The sequence below is a fragment of the Phalacrocorax aristotelis genome, chromosome Z (assembly GCF_949628215.1).
Source record: "Phalacrocorax aristotelis chromosome Z, bGulAri2.1, whole genome shotgun sequence".
Classification (NCBI taxonomy): domain Eukaryota; kingdom Metazoa; phylum Chordata; class Aves; order Suliformes; family Phalacrocoracidae; genus Phalacrocorax; species Phalacrocorax aristotelis.
This window is the reverse complement of record NC_134311.1, coordinates 14,218,286-14,241,417: the sequence shown is the minus strand read 5'-3', so window position 1 is coordinate 14,241,417 and position 23,132 is coordinate 14,218,286. Positions and strand designations below refer to the sequence as shown.

Genomic DNA, 23,132 nt, shown 5'->3' with positions numbered 1-23,132 from the left:
TTCAGCGAGCATTTGCTGTCCAAATGTACACATCTCCCCTCCTGAACTTTCCCACAGGCTGAAACAGACCGCTGGCCTCCCACTGCTGCTAAAGAGAGCAGATGACATCCATACCTCTGAGTAACAGAGATGGCAGCAGCAAGCAAAGCCTTCCCCTCCCATGCCCATCTGCTTTGTCACAGTGCTGAAGAGGGCAGCTGCTTGCCCAAGGTCATGGAGTAGACTGAGGATAGGTTTATGTCTCCATCATGTATTTCTGGATGCAAGACCCTGCCTAGGTGCCTAGCCGCTCAAAACCCGCACATTTCTTGCATCTCACTAGGAGTTGCACAGCCAAATCCTAATAGCAGAGTTGGGGAAGCATCAGGATTTAATTTAAAAGGGAAAAAAATAAAGCATATTCAGTCAACAGAGTGTCCTCAGCCTCTGAGCCTCTCTTTTCAGTCAAAGCTTCAGAGGAGATTCAAAGATCAGATCACCTCATTTTGCAAAGCCAAAACATAATGGGCAGGCTTAAAATCCTAACCCTAGTATGAGCTTTGATAATACCAGTGTTTCAGGTTGTAAATTATTTACCAGAAATTACAAAACACACACAACAAACACGCTCATACAAATACTGTGGAGGCGTGTCTGCCTGAAACCAAGGGGAAAGATACCCTCGCCCCTCTATCTCATAGAAGATGGGTCATGGTGCCTCTTCCCTCTGAAAAATACTAGTTTGAATTCTTTGCTGACTCCTGTCAGTATGCATCAGCCCAACAAAAAGGCACCACAGTCAGAGCCATAAGTATTCAACATGTTTTATACAGGGTATACACGCAGGTAGGACATAGCAAGTCCAATCGTCACTTTAAAAATAAGATAATACTGTACTTCCTAGGTCACCTCCGCACTGTCCTCTCACCTTGCCCCATCTTTCCCCAGTAGGATGGATGGCAGCAAACTAACCATGACACTAACATGGTGCTCTCATTTATTAGGGGTAGCAAACATAAGGCTTTATGCTTGAGTTTACTATTTATTTTGGAAAAACTGAGTTTGCTATTTATTTTGGAACAACTTGTTACATCTTTTCCCTGTTGACTGTCAACAAAAGAAGGAAAGTGAAATGGCTGGTGCCAATGGAGTACATTTTTTTCACAGCTTCCCCTGAGAAGCTTTCCCCATTGTAGTGTAAGAGCAAAACTGAATACTCACTGATGAAGAAGCTTCAAACACAAAACAGTAAATTTTGGAGGCTAAAAAATGTGTCCACTCCAGAATAAAATTAAAATACTAGTATACAAAATGCTTGGAGCACAGGATTGCACCTACTGATGTCAAGATGCTGGTCCTCATAGGGCCTTGAAGAACAAGCCACTGAACGTCACTAGTCTGTCACAGCAGTGGAAATTGATATTTTTTCCAACTAAGAGAGCTAAGAAGATAAGAAGACCCTGAATTATGACCAGTATTTTCTGCAGAGTAGCTGCTTCTAAAGTTTTAATTTACAGAGCCCGTACCTGCTTGTAAATTCTATTAAATGATCAGGACAGGACAATAAACTATTGTCCTAAAGGAAACCTTTCTGCAGAAATATTTGCAGGATAAATGTTAGCAGTTTTGCCACATAAGCAAATAGTTTTGGAATGGAAAGCACAGTTAGCGTCTGTGATATCTTCTAAAGCACATGATGAACCACAGAGCCAAATTCTGTTGTAAACTGCTATAATGTGTTATGCAGCCTCATATTTACCTCATTTCCCCGCTCAGTTCTGGTGACATAATTAAAATCACAGATCACAAAAGCAGTCAAGTAAGTTGACATTTTCAGCGAAGTATTAAATGTGGTAACAGTCCACAGGCTTCCATTTTCATCCTTCATATCAGATATATCTAGAAAAAATATCAAAGAAATATTTAAACCATTGCTCTTCCATAACAAAGAATTTTGTGGTTTCTGCTTGTGGTTTTTTACATCTCTCTTTGATATGCTGTATTTCTGCACTAACTTCATATGATTCTGGTAGAAGGCAAGCAGCCAGACTCCTTGCCACTGCCATGTATCAGAGTCGTGACCTTCCAAGCAAACACCAAAAATCCACTCTTGACCTTAACTGAAGTCTTGGAAGGATGTCAGACTGAGTCAGATTTAGGATGTGGGCAAACCATGGACAATTTATCCAATGCTGCATATCTCTAAAATGTACGATCCATTATTATTCAAATATAGGTTATGTGTGCCCAAGTGTTATGAAATACTTAATCAGATACCTGCCTTCTAAAGAAGGGAGACATGGAGAGATTCTCAGGGGGAAAAATGCTTCAAGCAACTCTCACAGAGATCCCATCTGTTACAATTCCTAAGTTACTTAGCTTCCATGCAAACCTCATAAACCTTTCTTTTCATGGCTGAAAATTATATAGGTGAGAACTGAAGATTCATGGCACTGAACTGCAGAAGAAAAGATATTAAGAAGGAGGCAGGAGATCCAATGGAATCCTGAGGAATACTAATTTACAGAATTTATTTAGAATCTTAGATCCCACATCCATCCCACATAAGATCCCAGCAGGGGTCGGGAGGAGCATCTCCAGAACGTTATAGTCCTCTCATTCTTATTCTGCACATACACAGGAGGCTATGAGCACCTCTGCCTGGTAGAACAATTCTGTGTATGTTGTAAATGCATCTTAAAATTTACTTAGAATGAAAGGAAACCCGTAATAACCCAATTACAAGCTTTGCATACTGGACCTGCCATTTTGTTTTAAACAGATATCACACAGTACAACAGACATGCTGACTGAGGAGAAAATGCCAGGAATCAAACCTGTGCAGCCTCCAGCAACCAGAGGAGAGGGCATCGCAACTGATAAAACTACAGAATTATTGCCATCAGAGATATTAATTACAAACAACTGTCTCCAGATTTTTAAGTTCATAGGCAGAGATTTTCTCTGCATTTTCAAGGCATTACCACACAGACAACAGAACACTGTTGATATAGTCTGTTCAGCTAAATTACACCCTTTTTTAAAGTAATTTGGGGCGGAGACAGACCATAAGTCTACTTGCTGTTTACCTACCAATTGCAGGCATGTTGGAAAGAGCCACATAGCTTGGGTCATGGACAATTCTGATATTAAATGTGGCCTTCATGGCAGGTTCATCAAAACATGGATAAACTGTCCTGGCATACGTTGGTTCCAATTGGGAGGCAATCAGCATACTGTGTTAAAAACACAAGTTAAGATTAATCCAGCATGCTATGGCTGATCAAAATCAGTATCTAGTGCATAAAAACACCACACCAGAAAATAAAAAAATCAATCACACAGATATTCAGAAAAGATTTGGCTATTATTTAAAGCCATTATTAAATCCCCATGCCCAACAGATGGTTACGTTTGGATGCTTCTACAGAAAAGCAGTCTTTTTTAATCAGGTAATTTTTTTTCTCACAGGCCTTTTCCAGAGATCTTATTTTAAATATTTGAGCTTTTCTAGTTTGTTTATTAAGACAGAGTTGATTAAACTTTTGCACACAGCAGGCCAGCGCTCAAAAGTGATACAACGCCCAACTTCAATTTCATAATTAGAATCTCCGTACACCTGCTTCTCTTTCTAATGCATACACTCTTATTTTAACAGTACAGTTTAATAAAAAGTTGTAATAACTGTTACATGAGCACACATACATGCACTGGCACACTTCTGTCAAACCACACTGAGAATAACTCCAGTGAAAGCTGCACCAGTTCTGTCCCAGTGCACCAGCAAGCCCTTCAGGAGGATCCTTTTCTACCTTATGCTATAGAGCCTTGCCTCACTTGGGGCAGACCTCAGTGACACATTGGCTGGAATCAAAAAATAAATCACTGTGTCCCATGGCCGAAGTTGCAAGAAAGAGCTGTACATCTGGGCTGTTCATGTTAGGGCATCTTTCCCAGGAATTTGAAAAAAATATGCACGCAATGGTTCTCAGAGCTCCATACCTGTCAGCCCAAGTAGTTGCCAGCAGCTGGACATACAAGAATGGCATGATCTCTTATGTCAATGACCTCGGTGCCATCACAGGGCTAATATTTTTCCTCTGTAGTTGGGGTGTTCCCTAACAGTGTATTCACACCAGGTTCACAACAGCTTATGCTTAGCACAGAGACATCCCAAATGAGCCAGGGGCCATCAAGGCAGGATTCATACATTCAGTAACACTGTGTAATGAGGCAGATCTACCTTAGAAGCACAGCGTGACTGCACCTGATCGTGACATGTAGCACTGAACCATGTCTGAAACTTAAGGTTGCACATTTTAAGATTCCCTTTTCCTGGTACCTGAAATGAACAGTGTAGCTTTCCGTTGATATTTACTGCGTTGTGTGTAGTTCGACCCAAGGAACAGTGATTAGCTTCCCGCTTCCATTGACAAAACTCAGCAATGTTTCTACCCAGTTCCCAAGGCCAGACTCCCAGGAGTCCTTGTCTTCTGAAAGATGTTTGGCTGTTGCCATTTTAACAGCTGTGCTACTTAACTCTGCCCAAGCCGATCTAACCAACCCAGTGCTGAAAGTATCAGCAGCTCATCTGCACTATGTCATCCTCATCGCTGCTGCTGGGGAACAAAATTCATATCAACAGGATAACTGTGGAAAAAGCACTGTACTGTCAAACCATGGTACATTTTGCATTTAACAGACATATCTGATGCTGTACCATAACACAACTTAGGATATTTAAAGAACTCATGCTGAGCACACATTGATGCACAGTGACTATTGGGACCATGACATCTATTTTGAAGTGAGGATTGGCTCAGGAGAAAGCAGAACGATGTATTTGACTTCTTGCCTGTCAGTGCAGGAAGCTTTTCTTTACGGACCTGATTCACTGCAAAGCCAACCTCCTAACCACAATGACAAGGCCGATGAAGCGATACTTGGGGCACTAAAGCAAGCTTCTGGCCAACAGAACCTGGTCCTGATGGGTGACTTCAGCTACTCAGACGTCTGCTGGGAGAACAATACGGCAGCTTGGATGTCATCCACCAAGTTCCTGGAATGCGTAGAGGACTGCTTCCTCATACATATGCCAGATGGGCCAACCAGGAATGAGGTGCTGCTGGACTTGCTAGTCACAAGCTGAGAAAACCTGCTTTGTAATATCTCAGTTAGTGACAGCCTTGGCTGCAGTGATCACAATATTGTGGAGTTCGGGATCCTGCTGAGTGTGCTGAAGGCCAGTAGTAAGACAAGGATTCTGGATTTTAGAAGAGCAAACTTCAGCTCGCTCAGAGCTCAGCTGGGAGGGATTCCATGGGACGCTTCCATGGAAGATAAAGGAGCTAGTGAGTGCTGGGAGTTCTTCAAGAACTCTCTCTTGGAAGCACAAAACCAGTCTATCCCCTATAAAGGAAAGGGAAGTAAGTGGAGCAAGGGGCCCCCTTGGATCAACCATGACCTCCTGGGTCTACTCAAACCCAAAAGAGAAGCATACCAGAGATGAAGTGGAGGATTATCCATTGTGAGCTACAAGGGCATTGCCAGAGTGTGCAGAGATGCAGTTAGAAAAGCAAAAGCCCAGCTTGAACTGAAACTGGCTGTAGACATGAAAAATAGCAAGAAAGGATTCTTCAGGTATGTCAAGCACAAGCAGAAACAGAAGGAAAACACAGGCCCACTGTTAAACAGAATAGGAAAGTCAGTCACCAACGATGCTGAAAAGGCAGAGGTCCTCAACACTTTCTTCACCTCTGTCTTTACCAACACTGTAGGGTCCCAGGCTTTGGGAATGAAATTCCCGATTGATCCAAACACCAACCCACCATCAGTGAAGGAACAGTTAGTATGTGAATTATTAAAGGAGCTTGACACCTACAATCAATGGGCCCTGACGACATCCACCCAAGGGTGTTGACAGAGCTGGCTGATGTCATCGCGAGGCCACTCTCCATGATCTTTGAGAAGTCATGGAGAACAGGGGATGTCCCAGAGGACTGGAGGAAGGCAAATGTTACCCCCATCTACAAGAAAGGCTCAAGAGAGGATCCAGGTAATTACAGGCCCATCAGACTTAATTTAGTCCCTGGGAAAGTTGTGGAACAAATCCTCCTGGGGACCATCACAAGTCAAATGAAGCATGTGATTGGGAAAAGCCAACATGGCTTCACTAAAGGCAGATCATGCTTGACTAACCTGGTGGCCTTCTATGACACAGTGACTTGCCTGGTTGACATGGGGCAGGTGGTGGACATTGTCTACCTGGACTTCTCCGAGGCCTTTGATACGGTCCCCCACAGTCTCCTCCTGGGGAAATGAATGCATTATGGCCTAGACAAGTGGTCTGTGCAGTGGGTGGGGAACTGGCTGACAGGCCGCACCCAGAGGGTGGTGGTAAATAGCTCTTTCTCAAACTGGCAACCTGTCACAAGTGGGGCCCCCAGGGATCCATACTGGGCCCAGTGTTATTCAATACCTTCATAAGCGATCTGGATAATGGGATCAAGTGTAGCCTGATGAAGTTTGCTGAAGACACCAAGTTGAGCGGGGAAGTAGACACTCCAGAAGGGAGAGCTGCTCTGCAGGGAGAGCTGGATAGGCTGGAGGAGTGGGCCAGCAAGAACCTTATGAAGTTCAACAAGGACAAGTGTAAGGTCTTACATCTGGAAAAATATAATCCGGGAGTGCAGCACAGGCTGGGATCCACCTGGCTGGAGAGCAGCGCTGTGGAAGGGGACCTGGGGGTGCTGGTGGACAGAAAGCTCAACATGAGCAAACACTGTGCTGGTGTGGCCAAGAAGGCCAACAGGATGCTGGCTTGCATCAAAAAGGGCATCACCAGCAGAGAGAAAGAAGTCATTATCCCACTCTACTCAGCGCTTGTCAGGCCACACCTGGAGTCCTGTGTACAGCTCTGGTCCCCGCTATACAAAAAGGATGTGGACAGGCTGGAAGGGGTCCAGAGAAGGGCCACCAAGATGATCAGAGGACTAGGAAGGCTGACATGTGAGGATAGGCTGGGAGAACTGGGTTTGATCAGCCTTGAGAAAAGGAGGCTCAGAGGGGATCTCATCACCATGTACCAGTACTTAAGGGGTAGCTACAAAGAAGATGGAGGCTCCCTTTTTACAAGGATTCACATGGAGAGGACAAGGGAGAATGGACACAAGTTGCTCTTGGGGAGATTCCGACTGGACAAGAGAGGGAAATTTTTCACAGTGCAGACAGTCACCATTGGAATAATCTCCCCAGGGAAGTGGTTGACTCGGCCACGTTGGACACCTTCAAGAGTCGTCTGGACAGGGTGCTGGGCCCTCTTATCTAGACTGTGCTCCTCCTAGACAGGTTGGACCAGATACCTCTGAGGTTCCTTCGAACCTGGGATTCTGTGTGATTCTGTGATTCTGTGGTGTGCTATGCCAGCTACCAGCTGCCTTGTTAAATGCAGCTGAAGCTCCACCTGAGACAGAACTATGACCTCCTCCCCTCCTTTAACCTGTCCAATGCCAGAAAGTGACTTAACCCTCTGCCAGGGTTGCACAAGAGCAGAAAAAATAACAAGTCGCTTCATCAAGGAAAGCAGTCACTGAAAATACTCTCATGTCTCTCTTGCCTTGCAGCAAAGTATGCTTTTGTGCATTCAGTTGTGCAATCAGTCTCAGTTTGGTTCTAGGAAACACTGAGCAACACCAAATGCCCCCACACCAGTGCAATTACTGCCTCAGGAGGCTCTGTACCAGCAGAAACTGATGCAGACACTTAGCAAATTTGCCCACAGGAATTCTTGTTCAAGAATACAAAATAGCATATATTTGGCAAAAGCATCGTGATAAAAAAGGAATATAAGGATGGATGAAATGTTCTTTTTCAGCTGGTCTCCAAATAAGAAAAAGAAAAATAGGAATGTTTCATGTTAGACAAATAACTGGTGTTTCAAACACACATTACCTCATATCATTTGTCAGAATGAGTCATTGTTGGGGCTTTTTTCTTGGTTTTTTATTTTTAGAAAGGTGAAGGCATTAGCATGACCAGAATTCCTAGCAAACTCTTTTTCACACTGCAGTGTTATCATAAAACAAATTACCCAGAAGGAAAATAATTTTTTAAAAAGACTAACATTGCCTAAGCAGACAAATAAATCCCTCTCTTAACCTTATAGTTTTGTGGATAGATTTCATTTTCTTTTTCAAAAAGTATCATACAATGCCTTTTTCCTGTAGTGAAACAAAATCAAAGCCACAATACTTTTAAATAATGAGAAACAAACAGATAACAGGATATCTTAGCCTAAATCTTTGACAATTTATGTTACACAAGTGCCTAAAAACAAGAAAAGGAAAATGAAGAATGCATCCTGTATAGTACACGAATGCCTAGAGGACACTGTTTCACCCAATAAAAAAACAGCATAATTGTAGAAGAAATGGTTTATGTTGATGCAAAAAAAAGGTTATTCTTTTAAAAATGCCTTCTCATTAAAATAATGTTATTTGTAATATTGATAGCATAATGGGGGTTTGTGTTAACATCTTTTATATCTGCTTTCATCCACTTTAAATATATATAAGATTAAACTGTAAAACAAACCCTTAAGTGGCTCCAACTAAGGGAGTTTTACAGTGAGCAGAATCCTGTTCTGTGCAGCAACATCCGGTCCCTCTTTTGGGTGAACGGGGCTCAGTACAAACATGCAGCCCAAAAAGACACCAAACCTGTTATTTGCTCTGATTTCTGTCCCATGTCTTTGATGGTCTTACCCACAGATTCATGTAAAATAGAGTAAGAAGAACTTCAGATCCCCTGCTGTGAGGCACAATGAACTGCTCGAATGCTGTTCTAATCCCCTTTGTCCTCATTCTAGTAATTGGTGCAGAAACAGCTGATAAAAATCAGCACAAATACTGTGTTCAATAACATTTTGGGATGCCTGTTAATACCAGCTCTATCCAGTCAAGTATTTTATAGAAGTTGCACAGGATATGTGCAGAGTAGCTACCAAGCAAAACTCTCAAAGGATCTGGAAACACTGACATGAACAGTGACTTACAGCCTGCACTTTACGGTACAGTCCATGGGGATCCTCTAACCCTGGAGTGTATACGTGAGCTCATTCACAGCAGTGCAAGATCTCTGGGCAGAACGATGCTACAACAAGCCTCCTGCATCATATATGTTTGGGCGAGTGCTGCTAGAGAAGGGCAAAGGTGGTTTCTGTATCTTTCTGCCTGCCCACAACCTCCCCAGCTATATGCAGAATACAGATGCCCTATTTCAACAGGAAAGCCTTCAGATACTTAGTGCTGGTGAAATGGGAGCATCCTCCGTTTTTTACTTCCTTTGCTCCTGCAAGCACTGCTGGCATGAGCAGTGTGCTATCCAAAATGCATGCTCCCATTTTTCAGAGCGTTCTTTCGTATGCAAGACCAGGTCAGGTAGGTAGTACAAATCGTCAACAACAGTAAAAACATACACAGTCATCAATGATCAAACTAATAACAAACAATTAACGTGTTGGAAATTCAATGAAGTTTGAGCTTTGGTTTATTCCTTTTTCCACAGAGGTGAGGCTAGCACTTCTGAAAATAGCTGTCTCTGCAAACAGCTTTCCCACACCACCTTGCCAGTGTGCTCCAGCTCCACACTGGAGAGAGGACAGGGAACAGTACTTTGTGTCAGCTAGCTAATTCTGCCAATCTGTCAAGAGCAATGTGGGTATCTGACCACAAAAAAAAAAAAAAAAAAGCTGGTGCCAAAGCCCAGACAGAAAAAACATTTCAGGGACGTTGCTTCCCTTTAGGATCTAGCTGTGTACTGAAAGCTTGCCCTTCTCTGCTTAAATTGTTCTGAAACAAGAGGTCTCTAGTGGTTCCACAAGCACAAATTACAAAAACCACTAAGTCTTGTAGTGCATACAAGAAATACAGGAATCTGCATGACCGTAGATAAATGGCACATTGCCTGTTACGGCTGGTGGTTTAAGTTTGGTGATGAAGTCAAATGCCTATGCAGGAATCAGACCCCAAAGGTCTGCCGGAGCCACGTACAAGTCACTTTAGAAGAGCTACAGGACAGTGTGCTGGAGATCGTGGTTTCCTCATGACGCAGTAATGGGCTTTGTACTGACAGCTGAAAGGCACTGAATTGTTTCAGGATCGCTCCTGATCTACATAATCCATTAGAATTAAACTTTTTCCATCATTAACAGCTTGCTAGAGCTTACAGACTATATCCCTCAAAACACATCTCCTCAAAAAAAAAAAAAAAAAAAAAGGCAAAACACCTTCAGTGTTACTGGATGCCATCAGATTAGGAAACAGCTGGTAAAGTGATGACTTTAGTCTTAGTCAAGGAAAAATAACAAGATACTATTGCATACTCTCAAATCAGAGAAAGCCATTTTAAAGCAGAAAGGATATGCAAAAGCCATTCGAGAATAGCAGGAATGTGGGCAGGAACAAGTAACGAGGACAATACGTTGTATCTGCAACCAGTGGATTTCCTTTGATTTATTTCAGTGTCTGAACACCACTGGCATCTCTTTAACCAGATTGCAGTCTCACACTTCATTAGTGCTTCATGATGAACTAAGAATGAAATGGAACAATTGTCATAAATCCTCTAAACAACTGGAATTTTACCTATACACACTGTTTTAATGATTTAAAAACTTTTTTTTCTTACTTTCTACTGTGCCAGCACAGCCAACAATAGCTTTGCTTTTTTCTTTTTTGATCCTCCAAATTTTACACAGTCTGAATTAAAATCTGATAGTGTAATTCAGTGTTTCATAGATAGGACTTGTTTGAAACAGCATCAGAAATCACACTGATACAGTATTAAGTAATTACATGCTTGTTCCTTTCCTACTTATTTGGAATTTTTTTAAAATTATGTAAATTAAGCAGTGTTCTAGATCTTCCTTAACTCAAATGCTGCACAAATAATTCTGTGAATGACAATCAGTTAATGAATAAACAGCAACTGAAGAAAAACAGAATATATTTCCTAAAAGTAATTATTACCATACTGCATTTTTATCTAAGACTAACCATCTTATCTCCTTTTTGTTAAAGAAAGTAAGTCTGCATAAATTAAATTTTCCAGATGTGGCAGACAACAGTATCAGTAAAGAGTTACACACAAGCTGGCAACCGAAAAGCCAACTCACTGCTGCAGAAAACCCGAAGTCCTCCTCCATTTTGATAAAAACCACTAACTTTATTTTGTGGTTTCTTATTATTATTACTCATACAGGGACTTGCATATATGGATCTTATGGGTAACAATACTACTTACTTGAACAAGAAGTCTATGAACTGCTGTGATACACTTTATTTTAGAGGACTCATTGGTAGGCTGGGAGCCAAGAACAATCGAATTTTAACTCTAGTTTTCCTTTTGACTCACTACTGATCCTGAGCAATTCACTACACCTTTAATTAATACAAATGAACTAACTTTAAAATAAGCAATTTATCTGCCTCTCCTTTAAAGGCCTGTTCTGAGAAACTTGTCTTCCACTGGAACTATTTAAATCATAATCTTAAGTTTCACTTTTCTTTAGCAAGTTTCACATCCCAAAGTTTAAAATGCAATTCACCTTGAGAAGATTCCTAAAGCAAGCATTACTTTGAGGGTGAAAATATGTTTTAGATGATTGACTACTTGATCAGCTCACACTGCCGCAGTACTGATTTTGCAGTGCAAGACAAAATAAAAAGGAAAGCATCCTAATAGCACTCACTGAGGAAATAATTTGGGTTTTGATGACAACTGAACAACTTCATGTGCAACAGCACCTACAAAGTCCAGCCGCCTGAAGCGGCCACCCACCCTACTCCACCACACTTCTGCAACTCCATGCGGTCAACATCTCCAAAGTCATTCCCCGACACACACCCGAAATCCTGGGTTCTAGATGAAGACATGCTCCCCACGAACACGGGCAGAGGAGGTGAGGAGCTGTCAGTGCTAAACAGGCATGTGTGTGGCCAGGATGAAGACTCTGAGCCGGAGTGCACCTCCCAGGAACTGGGCACAGGTACTGCCTGATCCGGCACTGCCACTCAAAGGCATAGAAAGACAATCGACGTTGTCCGCAAAACGTCGCTTGGCCATTTGAGACAGACCCTTTCCCCTGCCAGAGACAGATATCTGCCTGACAGACCCTCCTTAAGCCCTCCCAGACTAACTCCGGCGCAGCGGCCCCTCGCCAGCCTCTGCGAACAAGGGGGTCGCTGCAAACCGACCCAGCACGGTGCCAGCCGCCGGGAGCCGGTGTGGTGGATCGAGGCAGCTGCTGACGGAAAGCCAGGGCAAGCTAGATGGAGGTACTCTCCGGAGAGGAGAGCGACCACCGCGGAGCACAAACCTGAGTTTCTGACAAGTTACCTCTGCAGCCCGTGATGCACACCTGGGGAAAGGCTGCGGGCTGCGCACAGCGGCTGCCCCGGCCTCGGGCAGCCCGGCGGTGCAGAGCAGCCACCTCTCCTGCCCCGCAGGGCAGCGAGCTGCCACCCCCAAGTGCCGCCCAGCCCCGGCATCACCTGCAATACTGCCTGCGGAGCCGCAGCAGCGGCCCCGGGGCTGAGTTCGACGCCTCCGCGCCACGGGTGACCCCGCGGCGGGGCCGGGGGACCTCCGTGGGGGGCGCGGGGTCCTGGGGGCGGCCACTACCGCCTACCTGCTCCGTCCCTGGTCGGTGTAGCGGGTGAGGAAGAGCCCGTCGAGGTCCTCCTCCAGCCAGCCCTGGAAACCGAGCTGCAGCACGTACCGGCGCCCGGCCCGCAGCCGTCCCCGCAGCTCCAGCACCGCCAGCTCCCCCGCCGCCTCCTGCCGCAGCCCCGCCACCTCCACGGCGGCGCTGGCCTCGGGCAAGGGGCCGCGCACAGCGGCGGCCCCCCGGCTCTGCAGCCCGGAGCTGTGCAGCACCGCCGCCCCCGTGTCCTGCCGGCACCGCACCGTGATGTTCACCTGCCCGGTAAAGGCGAAGGGCCCCGCCTGGCCCGGCCGCACCCGCGGCCACAGCTCCAGGTCGTAGTGGAGGGGCAGGAGGTGGTGGGGCAGCCGGCGGCCGGAGCCGGCGGCGGGAGCGGGCCCCGGTGGGGCGGCGGGGCCGGGGGCCGCGGGGGGCGGTGGCGGCGGCGGCGGCGGCGGCTCCTCCCGCCAGCAGCGCCCGTAGAGGGCGGCGAGCGCCAGGAGGGCGGCCAGCAGCCCCAGCAGCAGGGCGGCCAGCAGGACGGCGGCCCTCCGCCCCACGTACAGCCCGCGGCCGCCGCGGGGACCCATCCCGCCGCTCTGCGCCGCCCGACGGACCCCGCCGGCCGCTACTTACGGGCGGGAGCGCCCCAGAGGCGGGACGGGACGGACGGGGGAGACCGCTCTCCCCCCTCCCAGGGAAGCCGCTCCCGGGAGGGCTGGAGCCGGCGGCGGGGGTGGGCGATGATGCTGGGTGGGGTCCGTGCCCTAGGATCCCCGGGGATGAGTGGTAACGGCACCGCCCGAACAGACGGACAGACGGCGTTGCAGGCACGGGACGCCCCCGGCACGCCCGGGCCGGGGCTGGGGCGCAGGGCGGACGGCGCGGGGCTGCCGAAAGGCCCCCGCCATCCCGGCGCGGCCGTCGCGCCGGAGCTGGGAGCTCCCGCCGGACAGAAAAGGAAAAACACCAAACACACAAATATTGGTACTTTTTCACCATCGTAAGGAATGACAAGGATGAGAAAATGAGGTTTCTGCGGAGTGCAGTACCCCTGTGGCACAGGTGAGGCCATGTCTCGAATACCATGTTCAGCTTTGGGCCCTTTAGTACAAGAACGACACTGAGGTGCTGGAGCACGTCCAGAGGCAGGCAACGAAGCTGGTGAAGGGTCCGGAGAGCCGGTCTTATGAGGAGCAGCTGAGGGAGCTGGGGTTGTTTAGTCTGGAGAAGAGGAGGCTGAGGGGAGACCTTATCACTCTCTACAGCTGCCTGAAAGGAGGTTGTAGCGAGGCAGTCTCTTCTCCCAGGTCACTAGCGATAGACTGAGAGGAAACAGCCTCAAGTTGCACTAGGGGAGGTTTAGACTGGATATCAGAAAAAATATCTTTACTGCAAGAGCAGTCAGGCATTGGAACAGGCTGCCCAGAGAGGCGCTGGAGTCACCATCCCTGGAGGTAATCAAAACACGTGTAGACGTGGCACTTCAGGGCGTGGTTTAGGAGACATGGTAGTGTTGGGTTGACAGCTGGGCTTGATCCTAGAGGTCTTTTCCAACCCTAATGATTCTGTGACTCTATGACTCTGTTTCTGTTTCACTACTTCAAGTGTGCAGAGTGTTGCAGGTAGAGTGGATTGGTTCCTGAGGGAAATCAACATGTTAAAAGAACTGGGGGCAGAGACATCGGACCGGAAAATCTTTGGTACATAAAAAAAACACAGACAAGGTGGGTTTCTGATAAATCGTCCTCGTTTAGAGCCTCGCTTTCCTGCATAATTCAGTTGAAGCTATAAACACCACCGTACTGTACATACATAGTTAAACCCGTTGAAATCATTAGGATTAATCCAGTGTTCCCAGTTAAACACATGCTTAAAAGTTTTGCCAAGTTTAGGCCAGATTGCCGGTGAGATTGCAAAATTAAATCTTTGTTGCCTTGTAAAACTTGCCTGTTTGTTTTGCTTGGTTGCAGCTCCTCTTCTACATCACAATGAGCCATGAATTAACAGGAGTGGTAGCTAGGAACAGCGGCCCTTACCTGCCATTGCTTCAGATGCTTTTTAATCTGGATTACAAGCAGGTTAATTCACTTCCCACACACATACTATTCTTTTGAAGCCAAGGTAGTTCCTTTGGGCTTGTAGCTCACAAAGCAGCCACCCTCAACAACAATCATCTCTATTTGCAAAATCGAGGCATTGGATTAGGTATGGCAGTCTGTTTTGTCACCAGAGTTAAAGCTAAACCAGCTAAAGTAAATTCCCCTTGATGACCTAAAACTAAAGGTTATCCCTCCTGCTAATTTATTTGTTAATTGAGAGATACCTTTTCCATGGTCCTGTACAGAGCACAGATACTGCTTTCCTTATGCTGGGCGCAGCAGGGCTGGCTGCTACAGGACTAGGGAATAGCTTTGAGCCACTGAAAAAAAGGAAAGTTTCTGGTTCCAGCAGAAGACCATAATCTGTTGTTTCCCTGTCACTTGAGGGGTGGACAGGATCCCCTCTGCCAGCCTGTCCCTCTGGTTGTGGGCTCTCCCACTCTTCTTGCCTCATCTGCTGCCTGCCGCAATGCCTTTGCTGTCTGCTCGCACTGGCCCATCTTCTGCTGTTTTCTTTCACACAGTGCAACTTGTATGTTTCTGTTTCTGTGCTTCTTTTCTCATTTCATTCTCATTTACCTCAGTCTTCCCCACCCACACCCTGGGACCTGTTTGTTTCTCCAGGTCAGGCCTGTGTCTCTTTCCACTCAACCCATCATCCTTTAACCCTTCTGTCCTTGCATGCCTCACATGCCTTTACTCTTCATCTTGCACATCAACAGCTTCTCCCTTTTCTCCTAACATGTTTTGCAACATGCATTATATTGCTCTCTTATACTAAGACTTTACAACAATCTCCAATGTACTTCTTGGAGGTCACTGGACCTGCAGCCACACAGCAGCCCTGGACAAACTGCCCTCAAACAAATATGACCTGCTGCATGTCACTTAAATTGAGTTCACATAAAATGTTTTCAAGGGTTTAGGAAAGTATCTTTTCCCTCTTATTGTCACTGTAAGTTTGGGAAGCAGTTTGTTGTACCAGTCCACAGAGTTGCTCCATCCCATGGGAGTGCTGACGTGGTATGGAGACTGGGTAACAGGATGATCAAGAGCTCCCAGAAAGATCAGGAAAGAAAAAGCAGTGCTGCAAAGAAGGAGGTGGCAGGAAGAAGAAATCACAAAAGTGCATCAGTGTTTCTAAGGCAAGAGCCCAATCACTCTAGAAAATTATGGAGGATTTCAATGCCCTACTTTCCAGATGTTTTTTATACACTCTCGACGTTGTTCAGTAAAACCATGCTCAGCCACTCACCTCAAAACAAGGCACAGGCATAATCAAAACTGTGAGGCATTTCATTCCACATTTGTGAAAACAAGCAGAACTGCTTGGTAATAAGCCTGTAAGTAGTGCAGACCCCGTGGGAAGGTTGCCCTTCTTAATGGTGCAGGATATGTTTTAAGGTTTACAATTCACATCCGTAAAACGTGCTTTGTTTTCTCTTGGTTGCAGTGGAGAATTCAAACCTGCTTCTTTCCTCAATTAACACGTAATAAAAACAGAATAGTTATGACTTACAGTAAATATTTTAAGAAGTGTTGTTTAAGTATCTTTTCCTCCCAAATTATTTATAACTACCTTATAAAGCGACTGATGGGTGAGTAGAGGCTTTTACCAGTCCATGGGTGTGGATTCCTCTCCTGGTGGGAACACACACTCACATGTTTGAAATGGGAAAATAGTTTGCATGCAGTATAAAAAGTGAGTAGCTTCTGTTGCAAATATTACAGTTCACCATCCTGCTAAACTTCTTTGTGGAGTCAAGATGTCTGAACGACATGTTTCTGATGTCCTGGGGCAGGACCAGCACTCTGGCCACAGCACGTGAGGCAGGGTCTTTTGTTCAGGCTCAGCCCAAATCCTGACCTTGGACGGAAACAGGAGGCTTGTATTTAAGTCAGCAGAAGCCTCTAGTACACATCTGAAGGTAGAAACAAATCACCTGTTATAAAAGGAGTCAGACAGCTCTGTCACTCTGAAGGACAGCAAAGCATGTGGCAAACTTTACTATCTTGTTCCAGACGAAGGGGTCTGTGCTGTGCTCATTAGCTGTTCAAAGTCCCATCAGTGGCCACTGGATTTTAAGCAACAGATAAAGGTCAGATATGACAGCGTAGGATCTACTATCCATTAAGGTGCAGTAAGGTAAACACCACTTCATGTGGCAGCTAGCCAGGAAATTTGACATAAAATCTCAATTAGCAAAATGGTACCATGACCCATCCTTAAAGTTCATCAAGATTCTTAGTTAATAGTATTGTTTTCATAAAAAATACTGTGGTATCGTCATAAATCATATATACTTGATGCTAAGAAAAAGGATAATCACATGTTTAAGTAATGTGAAATAATTGTTAGGCTGAAAGATGATTCCCTAAATCACATTATTAGCGATTTGTTCAACCTAATTGGAGGAGTTCTGGATGGTGGCATGTATAGGAATTCCAGCAGTGGGAGCTGGGGGTGATCAGCACACTCCTGAAACTTTTTTTTAAGAGAACAGTAGATCTTGTTTCCTCTTTAGGTTTTGGGGAGGTGCCTGATTTTTTCTGTATTTACAAAGTCAGATCAATACTCCTTGTACACGTGAGGGATCAATCCACCTACATCCATGAAATCCCTATTTTTTTTTTAACTTGGTCTGCTCATTTTATGCACTGTAATTTGCTGTGCATCATTTGTTCTCCTTCTTTAACAGAGCCAACGATATGTCAGAGCTGAAAATGTTGTAATGCCTGGAAGTATCTGTGGCAGGAGTTATTCCACAGGAGATGCTGAAGCTGCAGACTTTTACTATTGCTCTGATAGTCTGATTTAGTGGATATTTTGGGTTTCCCAGCTATATGAAGTAAGAAGTGTGAGCTGTACGTAGACATACGTAGTCTGCATAGCTGCAAATAAGTGCAATACACATGAGCCAAGTATGAGCAGCAGAGGACCATAACTTCTTACTGGACATGTCAAAGATGTCCTCAGCTTTTCTGCAAGCTCAGGATGAATACTTTATGTTCTCCTTTATGGAGTATGTATCTTCAATATCAAAGTCAACACAGGTGGTACTAGTTACCTAGTAATTGGAATTGGACTCCAAAGAACAAGGTTTCCTTTCCCTAATAGAAAAACCCACCACCAAAACCTCTGTTTCAATGTTTCTGTCCTAAGATTTTGTACACTCCCCATATAGATCTGTCAGTAGATATAAGGTTTACAAGCTGGCACAGTAGCAACTGAGCAAGGAACTTTATTTGTATTGACAAGACTGTCTTAACTGGCCAGTACAGAAAGGCAATGTGGAAAAGACTTCCAATTCAAGAGCGTCAAATTGGATCAAGTATTGGAGTATCATCAAAAAACATTATATTGAAAAATCAGATTAATGCTTGGAGTGAGGTGTCATTGCATTGTGGCCACTGTGTAAGCAAGGAAAGTGCTTTCACCATAAGACAGTCAAGTATCTAATTAAAAAATTGTAGTAGGGAAGCATGCTTGAAGCATTGCTATTATTGGTAATGATGTCTGATACTGTAATTGAAGTAATTTTTCACTTGTGCTTTAATTAAAAGATGTTCCTCCATGTTTTGGACCAACAGGCCACTGAAAATCCTTTTCTTGCAGACTACCAAACCATCCCAAAATTTGTTTTTACAGTTTATTCTCGTTCAGTGGACCAGCTGTGAACTTTTTACCAGGGCCTTGCTGACTGTCTCTGTAGAGCTATGTACCAATGCAATGGTTTGGATCTACACAGCAAACAGTGGGTAGAGGCAATAATACTCACCAGTGGAGAAAAGACAGCAACTGGGGCAAAACTAAGTGATTTATTTGAGTAGTTCTGCTTGTGGAGGACAACAGAGTAATCCTGAAAAGGTATGGGTAAAATGCGGTAGCAATGAACTCTAAAACTGGACATTAGCATAATGATCAGTGTGTCCAGAGCGCAGACTTGCACTCAGAGCTGGAGAAGGCTCCCTCCGAACAGCTCAGGGTGCTCAAAGGATCAAGAAAGGCCTGCAGCTATCTCTGAAGGTATGGTACCTGGGAGAGCCACCTTCTCAGGTCAGGAGAGCATCTCCAGGGAACAGAGCAAGAGCCACAGAACAGTATGGAAAGTAACCAAGCAGTAACCACAGCAGGTGTGAAAACCACTATCCAGAATATGATCAGGAGATGAAAATTACATGATAGCTGGAATTAGGAAGGCTGCAGTTTTATCAATATTTTTTTGTGTATAGTTGGCAACTCTTATCAGTCGGCTTCTAAGCTGTGGCAGGCAATAAATAGGACTGATTAATCAGGTCTTGCAGCTGAGGATACATGGGAAAGAAGTGTATCACATTTTTACCAGTTTGCTTAGAAAGAAAAAAACCTGTAACAATGCACTCTTAATTGAAATGAAGTTTTAAAAAAAAAAGTATTTAATAAGAAAAGGATAAGCTAATGCATGAATCATTTGCAGGGTGTGAAACTTCATTCCAGATGGCATTTATCTTTTTCTTTAGTGAAGTTTGATATTTACTGATTGTTACTGCACTTAAAAAAAAACTCGAATAGGTATCAGCTTTTCTCCAAGTCACTATTTTCAGGCTTGTGCCTGGTGAGACTGTATGAAAGTGAGCAAATATTTGATCAGAAAAAAACTTGCAAGTGGATTTTTTTAAAAATGGCATTAAATGTCTGTAGATTCATATTGCTTAATATGATGAATGGTGGCATTTTCAAAGTTGTTGGTCCTTTTTATTAAGTGTTTTACAAGCTTTCAGATGCCTGGTATTTTTCTGGCAGCTTCACTGAAATGAACCAGGAATGTGGTATTTGTCCCCTGAGTGCTAGTCATAGCGAGATTTGTCAGCTCTCTAGGACGAATAGCAAGTTAAAGTTTGAAGAACTGACGTGTTGAGATACTGTAAACTATTTCTCACCCATAGAGTTGGACCAATGGAGTTGGACCAAGGACATGTGTCTCCTCTCGTTTCACTTGCTTTTGTTGCAAGTAAGGTTCTTGGATGGTATACAAGCCTGAGATTGCAACAGCCAAGTACAGGAAATGCTTCATGCAGCTTGCTTCAGCCCCAGAGCTGCACAGAGAGCTGGAAGGGAAATAAGCAGAACCTTAGAGTGTCCAGCTTGCGCTCCTTTTACTACAAGGAGGATAGTAGAAGAGAGCAATGTTATTCCTGCTAGAAATAACCTCTTTATCCACACTAGCCAGGTGCCAGCCAGCCAGTTCTGTCCAGAGTGGTGGGCAATGCTCAGTCTTTGTCAGGACTTTTGAAACTGGTCTCCTGGTGCACCTCATGCGCTCCAACCACTGATGGGCATTCAGTCCAGGACACCACAGCTAATCTGAAGTTAACTGCCTGGAAATGCATACGCTTTGAGGACTGGGTCCTCTATACCAGCTGGTTTGCTCTACAGACGCACTCCTTTTGGGTGCACGCTATCTATATATCCCAATCTTTCTTGCCCCACTGTCCTAGGAAACTGTCTGCTTTTTCTGTGCTCCGCAACAGGGCTTTATTACTGCACATCTACAGCAAGCACCACTGGCTCAACATCATCATCATCAAAAAAAAATACAACTACTGAAAGATTGTTTTAAAATCTGTCCTCTTAGCTTATAAAGCAAGATGTTTGCTACATTTTGTGGTATGCCAAATTTTCCAAACTTACTGAGAAATGAGCACAATTGCTTCTGTGCAGGTTTTTTTTCCTGATTAAAATCTTTATTAAACCAGACTACAGAACACCTGAAAATTACTGGTGTGAATTCACATGCTGGCAGAGAACTAAACACCCAAGACTTCAACAGCTTTAAAGCTTACAGGTAGTCTTTACCCCCAAAATCTAGGTATTATATTTTGCAAGACATGCTTCTGGAAGAAGTTCACAAAACACCCCACCAAATATTTATTGGTCCAATAAACCTGTGCTTCACCGCAGAATGTGGCTACATGTCAACTGAGATCAAATTGGCTAGAGTTCTGTGTAACCCTACAGACTCCAGAGAGCCTGTTTTTCAGGGCCTCTTTCTGGCAGACTTTTGGTGGAAACATACTGAGGCTTCAGCCTGATTTATAAATGGAATAAAACAGTTTAACCCTTTAGTAGGTTGTTCTTGCATCTCAGACCACCGTGCCTGTTTAACATTCTGGTCCTGGTGCAGCCCCCAATCCCATTGCAGATCTCTGTTCCTACTGGCCAGGTTTGCCCTCACAAACCCTAAATCTGATCTCATCTGATCCCCAAACACTCTGATCCTTTCGGACAAAAAAGAGGAAGATCTCTCCTGAAGCCTGTATGATTGGCTGGCAAATAGTTTCAATATTTTTGGCAACTCTCTGTATTTGGTGGCAAGCAACATGGCACAAGAAAATCTGTATGTGACAGAAGTCATGGAAGTGTTTAAAAATGCATGCATTACAAAATGTAATTCATAAATCTTTTGTGTGGATAGACCTGGGGATGGGTCTATCCACACAAAAACCAATTTGATGTTGTACAAATTGGTTTCCTACAGAGAATGTGACACACGATATGGAAATGGTCCCTACTCACAACAGGGTAGGAAAAAAGTTTTCACCTGAAATTAATGTGTGTAAAACAAGAATGCTGCTGGCTACTAGACCCTGTCTTTGGTGCAGAAAAGATCATAACAGATTAAAAGATGCGGATCAGCCTCTGAGTGGCTCCTTCTTTTAATGAAAAAAATCACTTCTGTGCATTTCTTTGTGTTTTAAAAGCTACAGTTACAAAAGCCAGAGCTTCTTGCAGGACTAATGATATAGTAGATGCCTCTGAGGATAGCTCGGTGACTGTAACAGAGTTGGGAAAATATTTCTGGTCTTTCTTTTTTGCAGAGCTGGGGCTGCAGACTGATTCATGCCACTGACTCCTAGGTGTGCTGTGGTGGTTTCCGAGATGATACTGGAAAGGCATTAGGAGAACACTGTCAGGATGCACGTCTGAGGAAAGTGGAGACTGTGATATGAAGATCAGTGAGAAGACAATTCCCAGCTGTTGGCAAGGTGAGGAGAAATGGCAGAAAGCCACGTGGCTTAGAAGGCAGCAGGCTGTATCACTGTTTTTTTCAGGGGATAGTTTCTGATTGATTATAGAGTCCAGCTGCAGGAATGCCACAGTTTTACTGTAAATTCTGGGGACTTCACGGTAAAACTAAAAATAAATTCCCCAATGGGGAACTTTATAACCAATCTGCAAAAGCAAATTACGAAATCTTTATGAGACATAGAGAGACATGTCTCAGAAAGGACAATCCCAAACATTACGCAGGCAAAGGCTGAGACATCTCACCTCATTGAACAGAGAGTATTTCTTGTCTTATATTCATTTAGATGTATGTATCCCATTTACTCCATCATATTAATTTCTGGTCTACCCTGATACGCAAGAACAGTATGGATTCTGTAAAGGATGAAAAAGCACCCGTCAAAAATAATCACTTTGTGTTTTCTTCATCCCTTTTGCCCACCACTCTTTTCTCTCTGCTCATTTTAGCATGTTGCTAACCCAGGGGTTAGGTCCTGACAACTTGTTTAGGCAGACAGCTCATTATAAACTCTTCAAAGGTACCATTTGCCCATGTTTGTGCGAGGAGATTTTTGAGATTCACAAAATTCATAGGTGGTGCTGAAGAATCATGATAACACGATCTATGAGCCGTGATTGAAAAAATTCCAGTTACTTTTCTCTGGGTTTGTTTGCTGGCATCATACAATGTGGACTAGCCATTACAGATGTTTCTTCAACTCCTAGGATGGCTGAATTTGCAAAACATTAATAACCCCCAGTGCAACCTTTGACCCTTCTGCCAAATCTGGCTCTATTCTCCTTGATCCTTATTCTCCTTTTCATATTTTTCTTGTCAGGCTGTGAGTATTTTCTTTCTTAAAGCCAGATACAAACAAGAGTACATTAGAACCCAACCCTTTACAATCATCTTTCCAATCTCATTTCAAAAGACATGGAAATCTCAAATGTTGAACCCTAACATCTTGTCTCCATTTGGATTTGGTAAACACAAAGGGCAAAACACAGACCTCACATCAGCTGAGTTCTTTCCACAAGTCTCTGGACAGTAATCGCTGGCCAATGCTGTCATAAGATACAGAGTGGGTGCAGACTAGTCAGGAAACAAGTATAGACAGCAGTGCAATTAATATGGCATTATATGGGTGTACGGTATTTAACCACTGCTTCCCTGGGCCAGAAAGATGTTGTCAAACAGAAAAAGCAACATAGAACATAGGGGGTAATACACCTTCCAAAAAAAGATCAGCCCTCCTCTTACCCCTTTTATTACTCCTTCAGGAGCTACATCTCCTGTTAT

General features: G+C 44.3%; 1 protein-coding gene across 1 annotated transcript in view; it reads right to left on the bottom strand.

The window, feature by feature from the left end:
• Nucleotides 1-13,366, bottom strand: part of LVRN (laeverin) — a 42,413-nt gene extending 29,047 nt beyond the window's left edge. The window contains exons 1-3 of the mRNA XM_075078970.1: nt 12,668-13,366; nt 3,073-3,215; nt 1,739-1,878 (exon numbers count right to left, since the gene is read on the bottom strand). Of these exons, the coding sequence (XP_074935071.1) occupies nt 1,739-1,878; nt 3,073-3,215; nt 12,668-13,272 (888 nt within the window). The 5' untranslated portion in view covers nt 13,273-13,366. The remainder of the gene's footprint in view (nt 1-1,738; nt 1,879-3,072; nt 3,216-12,667) is intronic.
• Between the last annotated feature and the right edge of the window lie 9,766 nt (nt 13,367-23,132).